Source organism: Periophthalmus magnuspinnatus, chromosome 22 (genome assembly GCF_009829125.3).
Source record: "Periophthalmus magnuspinnatus isolate fPerMag1 chromosome 22, fPerMag1.2.pri, whole genome shotgun sequence".
NCBI classification, from domain to species: Eukaryota; Metazoa; Chordata; class Actinopteri; order Gobiiformes; family Gobiidae; genus Periophthalmus; species Periophthalmus magnuspinnatus.
In genome coordinates, this window is record NC_047147.1 from 21,350,990 (window position 1) to 21,377,892 (window position 26,903).

Genomic DNA, 26,903 nt, shown 5'->3' on the forward strand with positions numbered 1-26,903 from the left:
CTAGAAAAGTTTGCCACACATTTTCTTTTCATATTTCACTATGTATAAAAATGTATCAGCTTCTTGGGCATTCATAGTGTATTTCTGATGGAAAGTTGATGAAGTTACTAAATGTGAGCTGAAGGTGCTGTGTGTTGTGTGCTCAAGTTCCTCTTTAAGGAATGGCTGTAAACGTACAGGAAATCCAGTGCACCGCAGTTGCTAGGCAGCGGCTGTGAGGGAAGAGGGGGTTCTGGAGAATGGGGGGGTTCACGAGCTTCAGTGAGTAAGCCACTGACGGTGTCACCATGGTGATCTGGCATCCCAATGTTGCAGTTGGAGACCTGGACTACACAGAAAAAGAAATGAACCAAAGGCGAGCCATTGCCTGCGAGCTAACAAATAGCACCACACAACATGGTGAACGCTAGTAGTTTGTGTTGGCTTCCAACTGGATCCAAACTCCCATTCAAACATGTGAACATGCACATCTGTGGAGAATGTCCTAACAACATAGATCTGATATGAGAGATCAACTTCACCGTGCTGGTTGCCACTGTAAATAAACTTTGCATTTAAGCGCCTGTTTTGCTTTCTACAAGGTTTGCAGAATATTTGTATCTGTCGCGATTCTTCATGGTTCAGACATGATGTTTGGTTTGATCTGAGCCAGTCTCATATATGTGTAATGGTGTGGAGCTTACTGTATGTTGGATAATCTGTTGCAGGGATATAAAACAGCTGTGTGAGGAGCCTTTGGCTCTCCAATTATGACCAGCATTGCTCTAGTACATTGCAACTATTCCAACAAAACATACAAAGTTTTAAATTTGAATGTCTAACAGAAAATGGAAATGTCATGTATGTAACTCAAAGTGCTATGAGTGATGCTACTCAGCTGCTTAGTGATAGACCCTCACTCTGTTGGCCCGTGTGTTAATAGTGATAGGCCCAGACATTGTTGGCCCGTGTGTTAATAGTGATAGGCCCTCACTCTGGCATGTGTGTTAAACCTGCCTTGCTACTGAAGTGTGTCTCGGGTTGTAAATGGTTTTGACTATGGATTATTTTTAGGTGAAACCTATTAGCACTGGTCTATGTGTGGAAACCAAAACCATGTATAATGGCTTATGTTTTGTATGTGTGTAAATACCTCTGCTATTTTGATAAAATCAACATATCGTGATTCACACATTTCTTTTCGAATGCAGCTTTACACTCAAAGACACTTTCCTCACCCACTCCTATTGATCAGCTTCAGCAAGACTCTTGAGTGACAGGTGGATTTAACCAATTGTAAAGAAGTGAGAACTTTCAGAAGGACACATGACTTAACTTACCTCTTCAAGGTATCTTAAAGATACCAAATTTACATGAATTATGTACATTTTTTGGCATATATCACCCACCCCTATCTGAAATCATACATAAGGGAACGTTAGAGCTGTAATCAACTAAAGAAATTCTTGATCAACTCATGACGTGTCCTGCCTTTTAGTTGATTAAAAAGAGGCATTGCAAAAGCTCTCAAAACTATTACATATCTCTGTGCATCTAACACAAACTACTCACAAGACCACACCTGCATGGGAGTTCATGCAAAAACAACTATGTATGCTGAAAAAGTTCTAGGAAACAATTGGCCGACTAGGAGACCATCGAGTGATTAATTGACTCAAGGACTTAGTGGATATTTCACTGTCCCTAGCCCACATCCAGTCCACTACAGACCACCACATCCCCGCATTTTGCCCTTCCTCCTCACTCTTCCACCCCACACATATGCAACGCATTTTAGCCCCGTAAAAACACAAGTACGTCAAACCACCACAAAGAGCCAAGTTTACATGCTACAACCAAACACCAACTTCTAAATTAGACCCTGGCAGGAAATGCACTCTTATCAGGCGCCCTCGCAGATGTTACCTTAGCCGCTACTAGTTTACAGCCTTAGTCACACAGTTAACAGTCTGAAACGTCTTGATGTTGCTATATAAAGTTGCAAAGTACCAGGATGAAATGAGAAGGTGAATGTTGGGTTTAGATTAACGAGGCCGTAGTAATTACTAATTTGAGGGTGACACTTGGATGTTTTTTGTAGAAGATAGGGTGGCACTTTTCAGAAAGAAAGACACATTCCGATAAGTATTTAAATAGATATTACTCATGCTGGTGGTTTGGCTGTTTTAGAAGTTTTACAGGTGAAGTTGGACACTTGGTTGTCTTATATAGATGTTGTGTTGCTGTGTTTTCTCCATACAACTTCACTAGAATCATTCAGCAATCATGATTTCAGCCTTGGAATTACCCATCTCTACTGAACCTAAGTTAAAAGCTAGCTGTTAAGTTCAACTACCAGTACATGACATCACAAGGTGAAACAGCTGTAGATGGACAAGTAATAAAGGGTGTGAATGTATCAAAACACAACTCCAGCTACGTTTTTTTAAGGAGGTACCGACATTATAACATCGCTTAAAGCTCACCAAAGTCAATTTTATGTTATATAGCACCTTTGAAACTTAATGGAGACAATATAAACACCTGTAATTGAATACATTTCAGATGGATTTTTAGTTTTAATGTCACACTATGGAATATTACAGGCAAAGCAAGAACATCTCTATGGAGACAAACAGGCGGGGGATGCGTCACTAGAAAAGCACCTTCAAGTTTGTATGGATCAGCCCTTCCTAACCCAATCCTGACAGTGACGTGAGCTTGAGATCAAATTGGGGACGATGGCCCACTCAAAGTTGGTGGTTCAGTCATGAAGCATCCTGCCATTGTGTCCTTGTGTCCTAATCATTACCTCTGTAGATAGTTGTTGGCAAATGGTTTCTTGATGTAAAATGCCTCATAATAGAAATCTCATCAGCATCTAAAACCATACACGGAAAATCATAACTATTTATCTTCTCAATTAACAGAACTTGAAAGGAGCATAAAAACTGCTAACTAGGACTGCAGTATTTTGGTCGATGGAGTTGCAGTCGACCAAACTCTGCATTAGTCGATTAATCATTGTTTTTAGATTATAAGGATTTCTATGGGACTGCAGTAGAAAGGAGAAGCCATGGCAGTACTTGGCTAAAGATTTGGGAGCGAATCCTGTATTTAATGTGCCTTTAATTACATTTTCTTAGTATTTTTCTGCATAAATAGCCTTTTTTGTGCATGAACCCCTGTGCAGTTGTGGTCTTGTGAGTGCAGTTTGGGTCAGATACATAGAGATACGTAATAGTTTTGTGAGCTTTTGCCACGCCCCGTTTTTAGTCGACCAATCGATCAGCAGGACGTTTTTTTTGTCCAACAAGAATTTCTGTAGTAGAAAACAGCGCTACTACTAACTCTGTAGTTTAGATCTGTACAAACATGTTCTGAAATGTTTGCATTAGCTTTTTTGTAGGAAACGGCAATTAGATATTTTTCCCAAATCGTTCCGCCCTAAAGCATTCCGTGTTGGGATGAGCCTTAGGTGAGAGGCTCCTCTGTGGGGCCCCGGGTCAGCTCTGCTCCTGGCCCTTACACATGTCTCTGAATGACCGGGCTTAGACCAGCACTTTAAAAGGAAGGCCCGGTCTGGTTCCCATTTCCACCCCCTCCACTCTCCTTCCTGTGCTCTCTCCATACCCCCCTCTTTCTTCTCTCTCACCCTGGTTTTTCCTGTTTCTTTTGCTCTCCCTTTCTTCTCTTTACTTTCTTCCTCTCTCCCTTTCTTCTGTCTCTCTCTCTCTTCCCTCTCTCCAGCTGTCATCTGGCTTTTTCACTTGTGTGCAGCGTTTCTCCAGCTGGATTCATTTTATGACATTCTCTGCACTGTCTCCCTCCCCTTCGCTCTCTCCCTCCTTTTCTCATTTTCTCTCTTCCTTTGTACCCCCCCCCCCCTCTCTCTTGTTCTCCATCTTTTTTGTCTGTCTCACTCTACCTGGTTCTTTTTGTCTCTGCCTCCCTGTTCTCTGTGTCTATTTCTCTGTTATGCCTGTCTCTCTATTATCTATCTCTTCCCCTCTCACTTTCTCTCTCCATCTTTTTTCTCCCTGTTATCACTGTTTGTCTCTCTTCGCTTTTTTCAGTCCATCTTTCCCTATTTTCTCTTTATTTCTGTCTCTTTTTGTCTCTATTTGTTCTCTTTTCTATCTCTTTCTGTCCTCCCTTTTGTCTTGTCTCTGTCTCTATCCCTTTGTTATTTCTCTCTCCAACAGCCTTTTTGTCTCTTTCTTTCCCTGTTCTATTTGTCTCTGACCTTTTGTCTTTCTCCCTCTCTTGCTCTGTCTTTCTTTTTGTCTGTCTCTGTGTGTTTGTTTCTCTATCCCTCTGTCTCTCTTCTTTTTGTCTCTGTCAGTGTTTCCCCGTTCTCTCTCTCTCCTCTCACTCTCTCACTCACCCATCTTGTCTCTAACACTGTTCTCAGTCTTTCTCTCTCCCCCTTTCCATCTCTCTACGCTTGCACAAATACAACACAAACTAATATTTTTCCTGCTCTGTTCATTCTCTCCCCTCTACCTCCACTGTCTCCAGATCCTCCATGCTGTCGACGGCCATGTGTTTGCAGTCTTGAGGAGGGGAAGGAGGGAGGGAAGGAGGGAGAGAAGGAGGGAGAGAGGGGTTGGGGGGAAAGAGAAGTCAAAGGAAGCATCTCTTAGCAACCACAGGACAGTAATTACTGTAGCAGCGGCTGGGAGCAAACCAGATTTCCGCTGTGCGCTAAAACTCACACGGCTCAGGCAAAGCAGAGCCAACAGCCTCCTCTACCACTCTGTCCCAGGACGGAGAGAAGACGGAGAGAAGGGGACAGAAAGGAGGAGAGGGAGAGAAACGGAGAGGGGTGACAGAGGGAAATGGGGACAAAGAGGGGTGACAGAGGGAAATGGGGACAAAGAGAGAGCAAGAAAGACAGGAGAGTCAGAGAGGTGAGAGACACAGAGAGAGGTGGGGGGGGGGACAGGGCGAGAGAGGGAGGGCAGAGCGAGGGGGGGAGAGGGAGACGGAGAAAGATGGAGAGGAGGACAAAGAAGGGCAGAGAGAGAGAGAGACAGACGGACAGAGAGAGACAGACGGACAGAGAGAGAGAGAGAGACAGACGGAGAGAGAGACAGACGGAGAGAGAGACAGACGGAGAGAGAGACAGACGGACAGAGAGAGAGAGACAGACGGACAGAGAGAGAGAGACAGACGGACAGAGAGAGAGAGACAGACGGACAGAGAGAGAGAGAGACAGACGGACAGAGAGAGAGAGAGACAGACGGACAGAGAGAGAGAGAGAGAGACAGACGGACAGAGAGAGAGAGAGAGACAGACAGACGGACGGAGAGAGAGAGACAGACGGACGGAGAGAGACAGACGGACGGAGAGAGACAGACGGACGGAGAGAGACAGACGGACGGACGGAGAGAGAGGGACGGACGGAGAGAGAGGGACAGACGGACGGAGAGAGAGGGACAGACGAACGGAGAGAGGGGGACAGACGGACAGAGACAGACGGACAGAGAGAGACATACAGACAGACGGACAGAGAGAGAGTGAGAGAGAGAGACACGGACGGAGAGAGTAGGGGACAGACGGAGATAGGAGAACAGAGAGGGACATAGAGGGACAAAGATTTTAGTAGATTTTAATAGTAGACTAGTGAGCAAACGATTATGTGGCTTAGATATTTTTTTGGATACAATTTGACCAATTTAAGCTAAAAGTTGGGGGCACATTTAAAGAGGAGATACTAATGTTATAGTGTAATATATTGTTTAACTATAGTATTCTTCATTAATATAAGTAAAATTATATTTGTCTCATTTTTTATTTAATAATGGTGCAATCTATGTGATGCTTTAGATAATCATTAAAGGTCCTATATTACACAAAATTGACTCTTGAGATGTTATAATTTTCTTACCACCTCAAAAACATATCAGTTGTTGTTTTGTTTCATTCACACAAGTTTTATTAATCCTTTAGTGATATAGACAGACAAAATGCTTAAGTTCAAAATGCTCCATGTTTTGATGTCATGAACCAATAGTTTAATAATAACAGCTCCTTTCACCTTTTGTTCAGTAGAGATTGGCAGTTCCGAGGCTGAAATTATCCAAATGATTCTAGTGAAGTGTGTATGGAGTTTAAAAACCCAATGGGGCACTTCCTGTATTATCATATGACATCACAAGGTGGAACAGAGTCTTTTTCATTTGAGACAAGATTATGCAGGGCTTATGTGTTAAACGTGTGATTGAAACAAAACACGACTCCAGGTATGTTTATGACGAGGAAACAACATTATAACATAGATCAGAAAAAAACTTGTAGCATGGGCTCTTTAACGATTATCAATACAAATGGTCACTGATTGTTTCAGTAGTCGATGAATCCTGATCATTCTGATTAATTGATGCAGCTCTATGAAAACAGACAGTTTCGAAGTTGTTGGAGTGTAGGTAACTTTATATGGTGAGAATTGCCTGTAAACTGTGTAGCTGTTTTGACTTGGTGTATTAATATCTGTGTAATATCTGGGTTTATCTTTGTCGGCAAAACGAACTATTTCACAAAATAAGGTCAGTTTTGATACAAGGTCTTCTCTCCATTCACGTCCTATTTTTCTTGAATGATTAGTTGGTCACCCATTCAGCAGACTCCACTGTATTATTAGCCCCACTATTTTGGGTTTTCAATCTTTTATAGAATTTGGCTAATGGTTGGGTCTGGGCAATATGACAATACAAAATGTGTGATCTGATTCCTATGACGACAGTGGATTTAACCAATCACGGTCAAGTATGAGTTCTCTGAAGAATCACCTTGAAATAGTCGTGATTTCAATAAGTAGCCAAATAACTGTGATTATAATTTTTGCCAAATTGCAACACTTACATGGTGTACATTAAAGCGGAGCTATTCTGCGAAATCAACATTTCAGAGCGTTTAACCATGTTATAGTTGTTTCCTCTGAAGTTGTTTTTGGAGTGATTCGTGTATGTTTGAGCACTCTTTAATCACTTATTTTCAAGACGCCATGTTGCAGGTGAATCCCCGATTTCCCTTATTTCGTTCTCTAATTTTATTTTCTTAATCAGTGATGCATATTTTGGCATGAATGAAAACAAAATCTGCTATTCTCTAGTGTGATGTGCAGCTATCCCTCAGAGGTGTGACAACTTTACGGCTCTTTGTTGTGATGACGTTTGTGGCGATGTCAGCTCCCATTGGACACCGCAGTTTTCTAACACGAAAATCAGTAGACTTGTTTCTTTTATTAAGTCCTTTTAGATCATTATTGCAATTTCAAATGTGCAAATTATAACATCCAGGGGTGTCATTATAACCATGTTTAGCTTTAGAATGATCTTGAGCCGTATCAGAACAAGTATAAGACACATAGACTAGTATACACACATGGACCACTATGAACCTACTGGACGACTGAGGGATTTATACACATTGTGATTTTCAACATTAAATCGTAATTTTTTCTTTTATATTACACTGTTGTCTAAATGGTGTTTTTATTTGCATTGTGGTATCGGAATCAGTATTGAGTATCAAGTTTATTCCTTAGTATCTAAATTGAATTTGAAATTATAGCATTGTGACGACACTAATGTATATATCACTCTAATCCCATTCATTGCTATGTGCATGTCTTGATGTTCCCTCCAGATTGTGACAGGTCTCAGCTCCTCCTCCTGCTGTGGTCAGGTGGGATGGCGAGGCGCAGTGGTGCTTAAGTTGGTTCTGTTAGGCGTCTTCAGGCTCACTGTTGGAGATGTGACATGAGCTCAGATGTTTGTGGGAACTGTGAGTTCTAACAGAAGGGCCTTGAGTCATCAGCACGCAGCAGAGCTTGGGCTCTGTGTGGGTGTAGGATGCCCCCTGGTGGCTGGAGTGCTACACCACCCACACACTCACCAGCAAAACAAAAGACTAGATTTAGCAAGCATTTCATACCTTTTTCTGTTCCTTATCATTCATAATGTTAAATGTACATTTAATTCATTGTGTTTACTTTTATTTTGTAATTACATGTAAACCAGGGGCCAGTAAAAAGACCAAACCAGTGTTAAAAGCAATCTAATTATAAATCTACTTGCAAACAAATTTTCTATTTACATGATTAGTCTAGCTTTTGGCTTGCTAACACACATATTTTGGACCACCAGGGCAAAAAGTTTAGGCGACCCTGATTTAACATAAAGGAAATCCAGTAGACAAGAAGCTAAAGATGGCTGAAGAATGGGTCAAATGCAGAGGACTAACCTGTTGTATTTGTTGTGCAGGTGTGTAACGAGCCCCCGTCTCTCTGTACCCCGATGAAGGAGCCCTTCTCTCCCCTGAGTGAGGCACACACGGAGCCCTTCAGAGGGTGCTACGTCCGAGCTCAGCCCTTTGATGAGTTCCCCTCGAACACGCGCTACCTACCCCCACAGGTAATGAAAGGCTTTGGATGTATACCGTAAATTTCGGATTATAAGCCGCTACTTTTTTTCCACGCTTTGAATCCTGCGGCTTATATGGCAGTGCGGCTTATTTATGGAATTTTTACTGGATAACGGCCCCTGGGGGGCGCTCTCTAGCTGTAAACGTAAAAGTGAGACAGACGTGGGGAAAGATTCTGCTCTGAAGAATTCACTAGTTTTGATTTTGAACAATCATTTTGCGCATCATGAAATGGATATGATGCAGTTTTTAAGATAAAGAAGGAAATAGAGCAGGGGTCGGCCTTTAACACGCAAAGAGCCATTTGGACCCACTTTCCACGTAAAATAAAACACTGGGAGCCGCAAATACTTTTTGACATCTAAAATGAAGATAACACTGTGTATAATAATAATAATGTAACGGAATAATGTAGGTTTTATTTTCACGGACAAGCCTTCTACACGTGGCAGATAAATATGGCAAAAACAACTTAAGTGCATAAAAAAATACAACTCACCAAACCGCTGCATCAGTGTGAGCTCTGCGCTGATTATGTGATTATGTCTACTCTGCTCCGCAGTTTCTTTAAAAAAAAAAAAAAAAAAAAAACTCCCAGGTGCTTATTCTCCATGTGCCAAAGCAGTTTTGAAGGTTTCATTGCCTTATTTGCTTTTCCCGTATGCTACGCAGAGCGGACTCTGCGCGTGAGAGTCACCTGTAGCGACAAACCCAGATTTTAAGTAGGCATTGTCTGTTAAATTTATCTTTCTTTTTCTTGGAGGTCGTAGTCTCCTCTTCTGGCTCCTCAGTTGTCCTTTTCCCCTTTGTTAAAAGCTGTCCAAAGACTTTTGCTTTGGCTCATTTTCACTCGCTTGTGGCTCTACTTTTGTGCGTCCTGTCTGATGTGTTATACGTGAAACGTCATCGCAGAGACAAGAGCAGATAATAAACTTGCTACTACATCAAATAGATTTCTGTGGCGATTTCCAGCAGGATTTTCATGATACATCTACGGACGAGCTTATTAGTGCGTCATTAGGGACGGGCGAAAGTTGCTCCTGACCCCTATGCGCACAGCGTCTGAAAATCAGGGCTCTTTACGCAGGACTGTGCCTGTGTCTGTGAGACGTGAGACATGAGCGGTGTTTGTTTTGAACATTGTTCCGCGAGTGTGACGCTTATTTAAAAAGAAGACAAAAGTTTTCAGAGGAAATAAAAGCAGATTTTCCGTGTAGGTGCAGCTTTATTTTCTAAACCTGCAGATGTGTTCATCCCGTGTTGATGTCGTGTTGCCAATTTTCAGGCACAGTTTAAAAAAAGCGTGTCGGTGCACCGTCTTTCTGTGTAAATATCTCATGTTACAATATGAAAACCTGCGGCTTATATTCAGGTGCGGCTTATATATGTACAAAATTGATTTTCTCTTCAAATTTAGCTGGTGCGGCTTAAATTCAGGTGCACTCTGTAGTCCGAAATTTACGGTACCTTTCGCAAAGCGCATTTCATTATTCATGAATGCATTTCATTCACTCTGTAATGGTAAGATGTTATTGTAGTCACAGCTGCCCTGGGGTAAACTGCTAATCTGTGCCATCAGCCCCTCCGAGCACAACTAACACTGGTATTCCTAGCAGTCTCCCATCCAAATACTAACCAGGCCTGGCCTTGCTTAGCTTCAGAGATAAGACTCTGCACACAGCTCTACACTTCATATGTCATATGTTAAAAACAATTTGACACTATGTGAGATGGTGGTGGCCAATTCCTCCTGGTAACTTGACGTTAACAGATGTTTAATTATTGTCAAATCAAGGTATAATGAATAAAAATCCAAACTATTAGTGATTTGTGTGGATTTTCTTTTTGGACACATCTGTTAAAAACACACCCACACTTTTAGCTCATAAGTGCTATAGTGATTTGAGTAATCTTGTGGTTCTAACCTTCTGGTCTGTGCCGCAGGTGTCCTTCAAGCCGACCCGCCACGTCAGCTTCCACATGGACGAAGAGGAGATCGTGCGCATCAACCCCCGGAAGGACGTACTGATCCGGGGCTACGAGGACTACCGCCACCCGGTGATGTGGAAGCAGGAGGAGCGTGACGCCATGGACTTCCCCTCCCCCTTCCACAAAGCCGACAACAACAAGTACCTGTTCTCGGACGCACACCCCGGGGACCTGCACCACTCGTCGGGAACTGGCGCGGGCATGGGCACCGGCCTGGGCATGGGATTGGGCAAAGACTCGGCCATTAAAACCCAGCCCTCGCCCCTGCTCAAGTCCAAGAAGAGCCGGCGGAGGAGAGAGGACGGTGAACGCTCCCGGTGCATCTACTGCCGCGAGATGTTCAACCACGAGGACAACCGGAGGGGGCAGTGCCAAGACGCGCCCGACCCCATCAAGCAGTGCATCTACAAAGTGAGCTGCATGCTGTGCGCCGAGAGCATGCTGTACCACTGCATGTCCGATTCAGAGGGCGACTTCTCCGACCCCTGCTCCTGCGACACGTCCGACGAGCAGTTCTGCCTGCGCTGGCTCGCCCTGGTGGCTCTGTCCTTCATCGCGCCCTGTATGTGCTGCTACCTGCCCCTTCGCGCCTGCCACCACTGCGGGGAGGCGTGCCGGTGCTGCGGGGGCAAGCACAAAGCAGCCGGGTGACCTCCGCTACACCTGTACGCTAACACCCCTTGGGACACCACTGAAGCTAGCTTATAAAGTGGAAATTTAAAAAGCCGGCATCCTTTTATTCCATCGCCCCTCCGCTCAGACAGGGGGCGATCTGTTCTGAGATTTGAGTTTGTCGCCGACGAGCAGCAGCGGATCGGTGAGACATGCTTTGTGGTTAGCTCTGAGCACACACGCTAGCTCAGGAGCGCAAATTGTGGAGGAGTGCAAGATTTAACAGACTCGGAGGCACTACTAATGACACCTGTACACACACACATACACAGACACACAAACATACAGTCGTGTTTCATAACGCCAGGCCACATGCGGACAAAGTATCGTTTATGAAGGAATCTTTTGTACAGAGATCGACAAGCTATTGACTATTATTGTTCCGAAAAAGCTCCTCGCCGTTCGCTAAAAGGGATCTGTTTTTGCTTCTGTGATTTGGCTAACCGCGGCCATCTTCACGGCTCGACGGTTGTAATTACTATACAGAAAAGTGCACTCCAAATAGTGTTTTTTCCCTCTCCTTCAGTATCGGTCTGTTGTGGTGTGCGAGCCACGTGATTTCTTGTCATTTTGAACATTTGACAGATGTTTTGTGGTGCATTTATGGCCAATGTTCTTCGCCCATTTTAATCCCCAAAATGTTGTTTTGAAGGTACTTTTCGGAAGCGATGTTCTCCGCAGCCAAACAATTCGGACCATTTCACCGCATTCCAAAACAAAGGGATCAACTAGAAGGGAAAATGGTAGTGGTTTTACCATGTGCTCTTCCCCAAAATAGTTGCAGAATCACACAGGTTCAAGTTTAAAGAAATTGTGTAAAATTTTGTTGTCTCAGTTATAAAAAAAATATATATATATATATAATTCTATTTTTGGATGAATTTGAAATGTTGCTCAACCAGCAAGTTTTAATGAGGTGAGTCTGGGGTTTGCGTGCTGATTTTTAGCAGTTAAAAACGTGGCACTTATTAGATTGTTGATTTTATTTGAACCCCTTTAAACTAACAGAACATAGTTTTTAAGCACTAGTACTTTCTCAGCTTTGGTTGCAACACCTCCTTAGTCCATGTTATTATATTTTTTGTTTTTTTGTATACCCATTCTGTTCTGTCATTCCCCAAAGTGAATTCCTTGTAACTCGTCCGAATGCTTGACTTAGAACTGTATTAAAATGGCGAGTGTGTGCGTGTGTGTACATAGGTGTATTATGCACTGGTGATCGTTGTAAGAAAACAAAAACTGCCCAATGTCTCCTGTTTTCTGCATTTTTTAGTGTTTTTAAAATATCAAAATTTTCAAAAAATATTAAAACCATACGGGAAACAGGATGCTGGCAGACTGTTAATTTGTATTTCCAGTGTAAAAATGAAAAAAATCAAATCATATCTGTTTCTATTGTGGAGTTTTGGTACAATACAGGCAAGAGACAAAGGCTATGTCCACATAAATACATTTACACACAAATAAAAATCTTGAACAAAACATAAATTGAGATGAGCAGAGTGTTTGAGGTATTTTGCAATGATGTCAAACTTAACATGCCTAAAAATGGCAAAGAAAAGTTGGTTAGCTTAGCACTGTTGGCAAAGTTTGCAGGTTTGGCTGCAGCACTGGGCTAGCTGGCATGTTTCACTTTCCTATGGGGTTAACGTGACGGCTGCTAACTCGAATGTTTTGTTATTGAGCTATAAAAATGTTTATAATGAAATGACTTGACTGAGTGAAGTCACTAGCTGAGCGTACATGAGACAAACGGCTAGTTTGGACATGATTTTGGTTAGCTACATAATTTAGCTTAAGTAGTTTTATTCTACTACTACAACAAAACAAATAAGCTCTGTGCACCGCAGCACAGTAGGTAGCTCAATGTGTCTCAAAGCTAACGGTTGCTTTAATTAAAATCAGAAAATATAAAATGAACAACCTTTTAAAGTTTAAATAAATTAAAGACTACTCAATTATTTGTATATACAGAATACTTCAGTTTGTAGGGTTTTTAGTATTTTTTTTGTCTCAAAATTAGCATTAGTGTTAGCATTGAGACACAAACATCGTTTTCTAAACAGAAGTGTCTTTCTGTGAAGTACTCATTTTATTTGTGTAGTGTTTTAACATGTTGTCAGTGACGTCCACCCGCAGCTCCCTGTTCATTGTCTGATCTTTAAATATTTATTCATTTTAGCGTGACTCGGCAAAAACCTCAGAGATACAACTGGACAGGAAGTAGTGACGTGAACAGTGAGGTTGCTGGGTGCTATTGTGCACGGATTAGCCTCCAACAATGTCATTCATTGCAATATGGTGTAAAATTTGACATTACACAGCCTTAGCGGGCAAAGAACATAAGCGGGTTACTGGCTATTGGCTGTTTTACTAACTCATCAGTACATTCATTATTACATAAGCTACATATGTTGAGATAAAGTTGCACAGTGCTGCTTTAAATAATGCATTTGTGTGGACATGGCCTACTTTTGACATTTTACAAAATTAACAATAGATTTTAAAACCCAATCAGACTCAACTAATCTTCAAATGTCCACCGTTCATCTCCAAAATGTAAATATTATTAATTAATATGATCAGAGAAGTCTCATTATACAACTTAACCAACATTTTCTTACAAATAAATTACAAAAACTATCCTTTCTATGCAATCTTTCCTTGGACAACCTTGTGCAGTACGTGACGAGACACTAGGGTACCAAACTCCAAAAACACATGTAAATATCTCACACTGTATTTAAGTGCTGATATGAATAATAATAATGCTAATAATAATAACAATAATAATAATAATCCAACATTTTTTTGTCTTTGATATTTGAAAGATAAAGTTGTATTTATGGTCGCTGTCGGCATTACCGTAGCTTATATGACAGCGCTTGTGTAAATAGGCCACTTCTTAGTATTATTTCACATTGAAAAGTAGACGAGTCCGGGACTGATACCCTAATAGTTGATCTAGTTTTGTACGGTAGGTGGGTTAGCGTTAACGGTACGCTAGGGGGGAGTGTTCTGAAGAGTTTCTATATAAATATTATATATATACTGTATGTACATCTAAAGCTGCTAGATACAATCACTAATATTTTTCGTGTTGGCAGAAATCAGCTATGATCGACTGTTAATTCTCCTACAGCATATAACTGAGTGAGTGTGGGCTATGTGGGCGGGGCTATGTGGGCGGGGCTATGTGGGCGGGGCTATGTGGGCGTGTTACTGTTAAAAAGCACGGTACGGTTCAGTTTGGATTGCCAATTGATGCTGCACTAAAAAATAGACATGTCAACTACTGGTGTAAAGTTTAAAAAAAGTTTAATACTATCCAGATCAGCTGAACAAAAATCAGGACTTTTTAAATTATTTTTTTATACATCACAACTCATTGTAATTTTTTGGCTCCATAGTATCAGTATCGCATAAACTTGATACATAAAACTGAAAGAAAAAATTCGTGTTTGCTCGTAAAAATTGTTATTCAATTTTTATTTTGGATATTTCTGTGGAAAAGGAAAACTGGCTGAAAACACTGATCTGACACTGCTATCGGATATCTGTGCCGATTCTGAAACATTTGACATGTCTGATATCGGCTCCTAAATATCGATTCAGCCGATATCCTGGTTGGGTTTATAAATTGTTGTAATAAGACTGTTACTGGTCGTAGATGGCCCGGTCTTTTATTTATGGAATGTTTTTTGTATTAAGAGATAAAAAAGACTGATGCATAACACATTTGAATCAGTTTTGTGTTTTATGTTTTTTTTTTTTTTTTTTTTTTAAAGGAAATTAATGCTGTTTTCAGTCTCTGCTCTGGTGGTTGATATTGGGCATCGATATTGGAATTAAAAAAGGTGAATCCCTAGGAAACACTGTCTAGCCTTAAAATGCTAAAATCATATGATAAATTATAAGTAAGTGCAGCCTCTTGTTGCTGTTCTAACTTAACCGTACCACGCAGCGTCACAGAAACAATGCCTTTGTGCGTGTGAGTGTGTGTATATGTGTATGTGTGGGGAGGCTGTGTGTAACCAAGCACTCATCACCTGCATTATCCCTGCATTCTGTGGAGGGCGACTGAACCCGATCGGGAAAAAGAAAAACTTGCTGGCTGAATAGCATCAGGTAGGCTCTCCATCAAAAACAAACATAGAGAATGAGAAATCCAACTTCGTCAGGGCCTGGAATCGAAACTGTACAAGTGACATTTTGTGATATAAATCTGTAAAATAAAAAGGACATGGATATGCATTTGAGCAGGTATTAATACTAAGAGTCACATTCACAGGACAGAAATGAACCTCTCCTGAACAGCTCTAGAATGATCTTGAGCTGCATCAGAACAAGTATAAGACACAGACTAGTAAAGAGTGTTTTTCATAACTGTGGTATCAGAATTGGCAGTGAGTATCTCCTTGGTATTGAAATTTTGTTTAAAATGACCTTTTTTGTTAAAACAACATCCGAGTATGAGATTTTAAGCTTCACTTTTACTCAAAAATGTAATTTTAATGCAGTATATATGCAGTTGTTTTGTGGTTTGTTTTTTTTTGTTTTTTTTTTGTTTTTTGGTGAAAATGTTTTTTTTTTCCCCCCATCTTAATTTTGTGCAGTTTTTTTTTTTTTTTTTTTGGTTATTTTTTGTGAAAATTGAGCATTTTTACATTTTAAAAAGTCAGTTTTTTCTTTTTTTTTCTGTAGAATTCCTAAACTGTCACTTGCGCTCTTCCGATCCCCAGCTCTACATCCAAACCGAGTGTAGAGGTAAAAAAAAATAACACTTTTGCTCATTTTAACCAGCACAGTGCTCCTTCTCTTCACGTACTGTAAAATATATGCAACACGTGTCTGTCCGCTTTAATATCTCTCTCTATTTTTATTATTATTATTAAAATTTCAACTTCAATTTTAACCACTTTTTGCTGCTAGTCTTTTAATCCTCCTTTCGATCTTGGAAATGTTGTGCATATCTTCGGGGAATGCATACCGGTGTACATTGTTGACATTGTGTAGATAAATTTAAACAAAAGAATTAACAGAAAAGCGCTCTAATTTTTCAGTGTATGGTTTGCTTCTGGTGCACTGAATTTGTGTACGCTTTTTTTCATCTTACGGTTGCGCTCGGTGTTACATTTCTGTGATTAGTTGGAAATAGTGGAAGACATTTGTGTTTTTTGAGAACATTTTGCAGTATAAATGATACTACTCCTACTACTCTGTGAGCACTGCCTGTTTTTTGCTTTTCTTTCACTTTGTGCATCTCACGGCTTGGTTACCCGTACGGACGTGGATGGGATTATGAATGCATATTATCGCCAAAAAAAAGTATCTGGTTCAGTAATTTGAAATCTGATTTGAAAGTTTGGACGCGTTTCCAAATGTAACACACAATGTGGACAATCACTTAGTCCACTTCTTTATAAAGTCTATGATGTCAAAACAACTCATCTCATCATTTGGCACATTTTTTGTTTGTTTTTTACCAGATCGATCTACATTTCAATCTAAATTGCAATGTTGATGTTAAGATACTAAATAACTTTTTTTCCCCAATTTTAAATATTTCTACAAATATTAGTAAGATATGGTTAAATTGCCTTTTTTATGTTACGGAAACGCACACGCTCTGTACTACCCCAAAACTTTAAGATAATATGCACTCATAAAACATACCCCACAGGACCAGGCCCTTGTTTAGTGCCATCGGCTTCACCTCCCGACGACCTCAAAAAAGTGCCTCACGTTCATCCACTAGTCTCCATTTTTGAATCTCCATTTTGGGCCGCCATTTTGGATCTCCATTTCGGATCTCACCTTCTTCTTCTCCGTTCTCCTTGGTTCCACACATCTAGGGTCAGTTCTAGTGTTTGAGAACTCCAAGTATCTGATGTAAAATGTACAGTCCCGATAAGCCCTCATGTATTTTCTTTGGACAGATGTAGCGTGTTCCTCTTCATCCTGTAAATAGACATGTTTGTAACTGTTTTTATGTTACATCATACACTTGTAATTTGACATATCAAATAACATTATCATAATAAAATGGTGAGTTTTAATCTTTTCATGGGTTTGGTTCATTGTGTTTTTTTTGTCTGTTTATGTGAAAAACCTTTAATATAGTGTGATCTGTGACCCCAAATGCAAAGTGGAGTTTGTTCAGTGGAAGTTGGTCAAATGTGCTACTTGAGTGGGACTAAGACTGAAACATGATAGAATCCATTTTCCTGGTCTCTGGTTAAATTCTTAAATTAAAATTCCATCAATTGCAGAGCCAAGTATTTTCCAGAAATTTACCTTCAGATGACCAGTAGTTTCAAAGCATAAGTACATCTGGTATTTTCAAAGGAGAGTCATAAAAATGAGAAAAACGTTATCATATCTGAAGGAGCGGTGCAAGAAACACATGCTCACATCATTTTATGTTGTTGAAATAAAGCTTTTACCTTTTCTCAAGTAAAAAAAAAAAAAATTACTCCAGTAAGAGTAAACGTATGCTGCCATAAAAGTATAATTTAAAAAGTTACTCAAGTAAATGTAACTGAGTACTCACCTGTGATTACTTCCTTCTGTTGGCTTGTCCTGTACCACAGCTGCCCAGTGGCTGAGTTGGGGCCATTCTGTGCCACCTGCACTTCTGATCACTGATCACACTGGAGGCATTGCGAGTTACGGGACGTGGACTGTCAACCAGTGGTACATGAAGTATTTTGTTAAGTAAAAGTATAGCTGCAGATGTAAAATGTTACTCAAGTAAAAGTTTCACATACAAAATCTACTCGAGTAAAAGTAGCCATTTAAAAATGTACTTTTAGAGTAAAAGTGTTTCACAGATTTTGATAAAGTGTTGTTTATTTGTTTAAATGCAGTGATATTTATTAAAATGATACATATTTTGGTGAGCAGTAGCAATATAAATCAATTTCTTATTTTTTCCTTATGAATTTAGTGTATTTATTTTGTTTGCTCAAAGCCGAACTCAGGATGTTACCACAAACATGGTAAAAACAACCCCCCAAATCATATGCAAAAGTACTTTTTACTTTTCAGTTCAGTTCAAAAATATAGTGGAGTAGAAAGTACAGATACTGCCCTCAAATATAGTGAAATAAAAGTTAAAAAGTATCCACTTTAAAATTAGAGTAGAATTTTCAGTAAGTACAGTACTTGTACTTCAGTACTTGTACTTCGTTACCTTCCACCTTTGCTGCCATCAGCTGAGATGAGCTGACAAACCAAACACAAGGTTCTGCTGCCCCAGAGTTTGTCATTCTTTTATGAGAAATTTCAGAGTAGTCTAGAGATTATTGTAACCAGGGTCACTGATTCTGTACTTAATGGGTCATTTGTACCTGGTTTGTCAACTCCAAATGTTATATTAAATACAGAAAAGAACACAAGGATGTATCATAATAAAACAACAGCTAAATAAAAAAAGAAAGATGTCTAACCTTGTGGAGGAGCCTAACTTCTGGACATGTCCCATATCACCCTCTGTACCAGTTTCAGGTGAGTTGAAAAAAATACATATGTCAAAAAGTACCATAGCCCTCTTCATTTGGCCTAACTTTTCATAATAGACCTATTTTCACAGATAAAACATAGGCCTATATAGCCAACTGAAATCTATGTACTGATTAAGAAATTGGGTGTTTATTTTCATCATTGAGTATCATTTCGGGCTAAAACCTTTTTTTTTTGTACAAGTTTATAAATGGAGAATCAATGTGATTTGTGTGTTTTCATTGCTAACTACTCATAAAAGGAACAGGACTTATTCAATAAACAGAGATTCTTTGTCAAGCGGAACCTTTGATATGTCTTCACATGTTCGGTGTTTCGTTCCGGTCCTATAATCGCGCCGGACACAATGGAGGTATGACAGCGCTGCACAAATGAATGAACGCAAAATGTTTGTCAAATAATCATCTTTGTAGCGTTTTTACTAGTGCTGTTTCTGTGAGATGTGCACCTGTTTAGTCTAAAGCTCTGTGTCATGGAGAACGACATTTTGGACTCACTGGAGCAGCTCGGGTAAGATGAATATTGACTTTGTACAAACGAGCTAAAACTGAACACACGGGAATAAACACAAGATACGAGCTTCTGCCATTAACGTTATATTTTCATGAGTTTTATCTGTGGAGTTATCATTAAATTAACACTAAACACGTGCCTCAAGAACATTATTATTTTGAGGTTTGTAGGTGTAAACGACTCAAATAAAACACGTTAATGTCAAACTCCAGTCCACAAAGGAAACTGAGCAAAACAAGTCATCAGCAAACAATAGATGTATTTAGCAAAGGGTGATCAGATTTACAAAATTAAAAACTGGGATATACTCGGGTTGGGGAGGCTGTTAATAATAAAATTGTGAAAAGATCGCGTAGTTAAGAACATCACTGTGCCCCCAGTCCATGAGAGACTCGATCATGAATCAGTTATAACATGAGGGACTTCAGTGGCTGAGAGACAGTTTTGGGCGATTTTAAAGCAGTTTTCTGTATTTGAACAAAAACATTTGACAATATATTCCCCTCTTTACTGTTGGACTTGGATGGATCGAAAATGTTCAAAAATAGGGACAGCTGGGACATGTCTTGTGTAAAACTGGGACAAATCACAGTTTTTGTTAAATCTACTGGGACAGAGGGCACAGGGCTTAAAACTGGAACTGTCCCGGGTAAATGGGGACATCTAGTCACCCTAATATTGCATGCGATAGAATATTAGAAACTTAAAGCATTTTTATACAACAAAATAACGTTCTTATATTTATTTAATTATCCTAAATAATAGCATATATATATATTTTTAAGCAAGTTTAAATTTTCTGGGTTCCAAACTTTTGGCAATATTATCCTTCAAAACTACATTTGTTTAAACCAAGAATTAACCTGATTTTTTTTTATTTATTTATTTTTATTACCATGCAAGCCAGCTCACCATAAGGACTCATAATTCTGTATGTGTTTCCTGCTGGTGTCAGGTACTCGGGCCCTCTGCTGCAGGAGCAGGCTCTCCTGGGGGCCACAGAGGCAGGCCTGTCCTCCTCAGAGCTGCTGGAGCTGTGTGTGTGGCTGAGCTCCAGGCTCCAAGAGCTGTGTGGGCTGGAGGAGAGCATCACCTCAGGACCTGGTGAGACCCATAGCTGCACTGTACAGCCTGAGTAACTGCCTCTGATGTAACCAAACATGGAAGCAACCACATTCTAATAACTCAATCATGTTCATTGTTCATGCTGTGTATTTCTACCCCATTTGGCTCACAATCAGCTTTACATCAAGTAACCTCTGCACATGGAAACTAGCTATGTATCTGTAATCTGTCCCTTCATATAAAGATTAAAACTCAAAAATCAAATCAAAAAGACTTTATTTATCAAAAACTGGAAATTCAGATTGTAGGTGTCCTCAAATGTTCATTTGCCATAAACCTCCTTATCGTACAGTCGTATAGTCAGGAAGATATTAATAATGTGCCAAATATTTTGTGAGAGGACATTTGTTTATTGTGTCTCGTCTATTGAGTTTAAAACGTGTGTCCTAATATGTCTGATGTACCAGTCGGGTCCCCTTTAAGAGCACATGAGTTCTTGTGTTTGGTTGGTGATGGTGTTTGTCCTGTCTGTAGCAGAGGAGGAGAGTGTGCGCCTGGAGCTGAGGGGGCTGCTGAAGGAGCTGCACTGCCCGTCTGAGGAGCTCCTCTCTAAGCTTCTGAGTGGGACCATCAAGCCCCGGGACTGCCTCCAGTGTGTCTGTGAGTGTCACATGTAGACTGCATGCATAAATGGACATAGCTAACCTGCTAGTGATCATGTTCCATATATGAAGTGAGCATGGGCACGACCGGCTCCATCACCTCTGACTCCAATTCACTTTATATTGTGAAACTGTCACCTCTCTCTGTAACTGCTGCTGTCAGGCTGGTCATTTTGATCTTAAAATGTTCGTATTAATCTGAAAATCCAGGGGTCTTTTTATTTTGACTGTAAGTCAGACACCGTCTTTCTCAGAAGTTGCTCCCGATAGTTTTAGCAACAGGTTTGATTGACAGCGCCCATTGTCAAACCAACAAGCTTCAGCAACCTTACTCTGGATTGACTCTTTGGCTATGATACTCACAGACTCATTAAAATTCAGATTGGAAACTCGACTCCAAATCGCCCCGATAACTGCTAGCCTTGATGAGCTTCATCTGGACATAGTGTAGCAGCCAGCGACAAATTATCCTATCACTACTATCTAGCGTTCATTCATAAACGTGACTTTTTAAAATATATATAATAAATCATCTTTGACTAAATGAAACTAAACAAAGTACAGGGAACTACACAGACCATGATCCTCTGCTCTGTGTAATCCCTCAGTTGTCCAGGTCTGATCCATAGCAAAAGCAAAATGTAAAATCTGTCAACTGGACAAATCATTGTAGGATTGAAGATGTTTCGCTGCTCATTCAAGTCTCTTCTTCAGTTCTGGTCAGATTACTGGTGGACACTGCCTTATATCTGTCTGAAGGGAGGGGCTGAATAGGTGTTTTCAGTTTCATTGTAGTTGGCTCCTTGCATTTAGTTTGTCAGTGATGCTAAAAAAGTCAAATCTCAGTAATGATTGCATTGAAAGATTTGGTTCTTGTTCATACACACACATCAAAATCTGATCATTATCTGATTTCTGAAGTTATCAGATTATGTAAATGTCATGTGAACGGTTCCCTCGGATGTGAATGATCTGATTTCTCTCTGACTGCTCACACTGCAGGTTTTGGGAATTGTGCAAAGACAAAAATGAAAGAGAAAGTGTTACATTCATTATGATTCATTATGATTTTTTTTCTTCTAGTTCACAATGTAAATGTACTGTATTGAGTCCCCCCTGGGTTTTGTTTACAAGTAGTTTCTACACTTTGCAGTGTTCCTGTGCTCAGAGCTGCAGGCGGCACAGATCCTCAGCTCCAGAGGCTCCTCCCACAAACGCCCTGGTGGAGCTCCTAAGTGTGAGGACCTCAGGAGCATCTGTGAGACCCTCCAAATGCCCCTGCCACCAGGAGAGGGCGCCACAGAAATCTTCTCACAAATTCACAACAAGGTACAGACACACCGGGAGTGTACGTTCAAGTGAATTAAATATTATTAGAGTCACATAAGAAGAAAACTGTTCATGTCAGATATTGGTTGAACAATCTAATGATTATTCACATTCATAACAGCATTTTCTGCTATGTTAAAGTTTATTTCACTTTTTTTTTTCTTTATTTAATTACTCAGAATGCTCCTCATTTTGGGTTGCCAGATCCTACTATACAGACTTATCTTTCAATATATTTTAGGAGGAATGATAATTTTTCAGGGTCAGTATTTATCATGGGGAGTTTTTCTTGGCACTAGTGGGAAAATGTTGGTTATTTTTTTTGTTTTATAAGATTTGAGCCATAGAAGGTCGAGTTATGAACATCTATGGCTCATTATTGACACAAACTATTTAAGTGTTACATTTTGTCATCCATTTCTTGCAGTTCATATTTTTTAAGAATAGTGTACATTTAGAATACTTTTTTGGTATATTTCTGCTTTGTGGTTTGGTTTCAGTATTATCATTTATCATCTATATTTACTTCAATGGAATATCGCACTTCAAAATTTATAGTTAGTTGCCTATATTCTGCAGCTAAAACCAGCCTGAATAAACCTTAAGCACTCAAGAATCCATACTGTCCTGCTACACTGTTTGGCCTGACCAAATAGTGAACAGCATTTTGGGTAAAGTGTCCATGTGTATAATCTGATGTAAATGTGATGTCAACAGTTCTCATGTTCTGTTTAGAAAGTACCTCTAAAAATGCTAATACAAGCTTCTCTGTAAAAATATACTGAGCTGTGCCCTCCTTCTGACTGTGGAACGTGACCCCACACAGTCTCTGCTCCTCTGTCTCACCAAACCCCAGCAGGGACATGTCTCTTATGGAACATTGTGTCTTGGATTCTAGTTGATGTATATCCTGTCTGTGTGTGCAGGTGGAGACAGTCCTGCAGCAGCTCCCTGGAGGCAGCTGTGGAGAGCCGCTGCTGAAGAGGAGTCTGAGCTCGGAGCAGTGGGTGAGTGTGTGTGGATCGAGGACTCATTCAGTCCTATACATCACGTCTAATGCTGCGCTCAAATTGTCCTTGGAGGTTGCATTTTCACAGTTTCAACTTGTAAATTCTAACTGGAACATTCTTCCATCTCAGAATTACTTGGTAACTTAATAAAATTAATAAACTGACTTGATTGAATCAGGTTTTTTGCCAGATTTTAGCACTTTCCTAATTTCTGAGTCGATATTGTACATATATTGTAATGTACTGCTCAGTGTTTTTCCAACTTGAACACAGAGACACCACTCTGAGCTCCAGCGTAGCTGTGGCTGAGTATTGTTTTTATTGTTAGTCTGGTTGTTTTCGTGATGATCTTGACAGCATTTTTTTTGTTAGCGGATGCAAACAAGACAAGTCTAACTGTGTCTGTGCTGTAGGAGAAGCTGCAGCAAGTGAACCAGCTGCTGAACTCCGAGTACCAGAGCAGGAGGAGGATGCTCATCAAGAGACTGGACGTCACTATCCAGTCCTTCGGCTGGTCAGACCGAGCCAAGGTACACAGCAGTACTACTCTACTCAGACAGAGAGGGCATCCAAACATTGTTCTCAAGTGAGAGCAACGGTCTGAAACATCTGATTTATCATTGAAACCTGGTGTACTTGGTCGTAGGCCTGTCCTGACAACACATTTTGAAATATGATATATTACTGAATAAAATATAGACAATAAACAATAATATTGAAACAGATAAAAAAAATAATAAATCAATATATAAATGGCAGAATAACACTTTAGTGTTAGTTTGCATCTATAGCGAGTCACAGAAGTTATGTATACATCCCCCTACAGCTCAAATCTTATCGCAGTGCAGAAAAAGAAAAAAAAAATCCCCCCAAATGCAAAGAAATAGTACACATGATAAATATTGAGCCCCAAAAAATATATTATATTTGATGATGTAGTGATTATCATGACAGGTGTACTTGGAAGGACAAAACATGCAATAAAAATCTGTCCATTGTTCTCAAGTAAAAGTACTGTTACACTTTACCGTATATTACTCAAATAAGCAAAGCCACTTTATTTATATAGCACAATTAAAAACAGTAGTACCAAAGTGCTTCACAAACATAAAAACTAAACATTAAACCGTACAATGATATACAGCTAACAAACAGGCATTTGCAACAAGACAATAGTAAAACTGTAGCACTAATTAAAAGCCAGATCATATAGGTGAGTCTTTGATAGAGTTTTAAAGTGATCAATAGATGTGACATCTTTTACATGGAGCGTACTGTTACAATATACTGCTCAGGCAGGAGTAAAAATATGGAGTCTACTCCAAAAAACAAATATAACTGAGTACTACCCACGTATGACCTTATTAAACAAAGTGTAGGGAGCTCATTGTTGGGTTTTTAGTTGTAAAAATCATTGTATAGATTGTCAAAGTGATGAGGTGAATGTGACCGCGCTGGTGTTTGTGTCGGTCAGGTGAAGGTGGACAGCATGGCGCAGGCGTACCAGCCAAAGAGGCACTCGTTCCGGATGAGCAGCTCCGTGGACATGGGCTCTGTGTTGGCCGCCAGAGAAGACCTGTGCCACATCCAGAAGACCAGCAGTGGCTCCAGCCGGGAGAAGACGTCGTGTGCTGTCAACAAGGTACACACTTTACAGGAGCGCAGCAGGGGAGAAGAAACCAGATCCAATCGGAATTAAATTACTGCATATATGTACGCCTGTCATGATAATCACTACACACAAATTATCATTCAGTATATGAAGCTGGAACAATATATTTTGGGGCTCAGTATTTATCATATGTACATTTTGTACATATGAGCATTGTGTAAGTAACATCTATGGCTAATTACTGGTTCATTGTGCTGTTTGATGCAGCTCAAACCTTTAAAAATAAAGTAGTTTCAACATTATCGTTGCAGCAGTATATCATGCTTCAAAATGTGTTATGACAATGCTACATACACTTTAGGAGAGTTCTGTTGAGTTTAGTCCAGGCATGGAGTAAATTGGGCCAGGTCTTGGGGTAAATTGAACCACCAGATTAAAGCCTGACCTGTGGACTTTGTGTCCAAACTACAGGTCGTGTAAGTATATTTTATCTTCATACCATCTCTCATAGGACACCATGAAAATCAGACAAACTTTTTCATTTCTTTCTTCTTTATTTCCAAGATTTTTACATTGTAGATTCTCACTGAATATAAAATGTAACAAAAATAAACTTAAACTAACTCAAAACTTGGTTTAGATTTTTAAAAATAGCCACTCTTTGCTTTGATCACTGCTTTGCACTTTTGGTATTTCTTGACCCTGACAGAGCACAGCTGTGAAGTCAAAACCATTTCAGGAGACTTCATCATGAAGCTCAGAGAGAAGGACAAGGGTTTAGTTTGCTTTGTCGACAGAGCTGCAGATACTCATTAGTGTAGACATTTGAATATAAATTATAAAAAAATGTGTTGCTCTATTTCACTTTTTTTCCTTTGCTACATAATTCCATACATCTGGCATCATATAGTTGATGTCTTCTGTATGTTTATAAAATATAGAAAGTAGTAAATAAAGAAAAAATCATTGAATGAGAAGGTCCAAACTTTTGACTGGTAGTGAATATGTAATATTTTGTAAATATAATGTGAAAATAGTAATCATGTTCATAAATCCATGTTAAACTATGTTGTCATTATGATAGAAAGCTGCCCTGAGTCAGACTGACACAAACATGGCTGCCATCCTACTGTCCGATCACTAACAAAAACATAATCACACTTTCACACAGATGGGAGTGTCTTGCCCAAAGACACGACCGTACGCAGCACCTGCACTTACCCAGTCCACTTTCCTCTTCCCTCAGGTTCTAATGGGGAGAGTCCCAGACCGAGGAGGCCGGCCCTCGGAGATCCAAGCCCCACCCCCAGAGATGCCCCCCTGGCAGAAGAGACAGGATGGGGGAGGCTGGGGGGGCCGAGGAGGAGGGGGGAGCTGGAGAGGAGGAGGGAGAGGAGGGGGGGGAGGAGGGAGAGGAGGAGGGGGCTGGAACCAAGGACATGGGGGACACGGAGGGTACGGAGGACAGGGAAGACAGGGGGGATATGGAGGAGGACACGGAGGGCATGGCGGGAAGAGAGGACGATACCAGTATTAGCCTGTTTTATTTACTGTATTACTAACAGACTTAAAGGTGCACTGCATAACTTTTCTGGCAGAGTTAGCCACCAATTGGTGATGTAATTATTATACTCTAATATTTCCATGGTATTAAATCACCCCCAGGCAAAGTTATAGGTCGGTTTTTCAATATATTTTTATCAATAAAAACACTTATAATGCAAGATAGATAAAACATTTCCATGGAGATGAAAAAATTGCAAAAAAACACCTTTAATAGACCTTTAATTTTTATCAGCTAAAGTGACTGTGGGACACAAGTGTCTCCCTGCAGCGATAAAATGTTTTACTTAGATCTGATGCAGACATGCAGAGGTTTGACTTTTTTTTTTACGTGGCCCTCGTCATAGGAAAACACATGTAGAGAAATGCATGTTTTATGTGAAAACTGAAAATACTCATGATTTATTGAACCTTAATTATGTAGTAACATTTGATATGATACAACTGTGAAATGAGCAGTGTTTTTTTATTTTATATTGTGTGTAGATGGAGTTTGTTCCACCAGAGGGCATCATGGACTGAATTTCTAAATAAACAGTGAACCAAAACAAGACA

At 40.1% G+C, this 26,903-nt stretch overlaps 2 protein-coding genes across 2 annotated transcripts in view; both read left to right on the plus strand.

Moving 5' to 3' along the window:
* The window catches only part of spred1 (sprouty related EVH1 domain containing 1), a gene marked incomplete at its 5' end in the record, with an annotated part of 36,672 nt that extends 19,537 nt beyond the window's left edge, over positions 1-17,135 (plus strand). Inside the window, 2 exon segments of the mRNA XM_033988704.2 lie at positions 8,250-8,399; positions 10,354-17,135. Coding sequence (XP_033844595.1) covers positions 8,250-8,399; positions 10,354-11,049 — 846 coding nt within the window.
* Positions 17,136-18,977: 1,842 nt separating this feature from the next.
* On the plus strand, positions 18,978-26,678 carry fam98b (family with sequence similarity 98 member B). Its single transcript, XM_033988418.2, has 8 exons — positions 18,978-19,104; positions 20,063-20,211; positions 20,707-20,832; positions 21,988-22,163; positions 23,090-23,170; positions 23,587-23,703; positions 24,648-24,815; positions 26,032-26,678. The coding sequence occupies exons 1-8, from the start codon at positions 19,067-19,069 to the stop codon at positions 26,320-26,322; spliced, it is 1,146 nt and encodes a 381-aa protein (XP_033844309.1). The 5' UTR covers positions 18,978-19,066; the 3' UTR covers positions 26,323-26,678.
* The last annotated feature ends 225 nt before the right edge of the window (positions 26,679-26,903 follow it).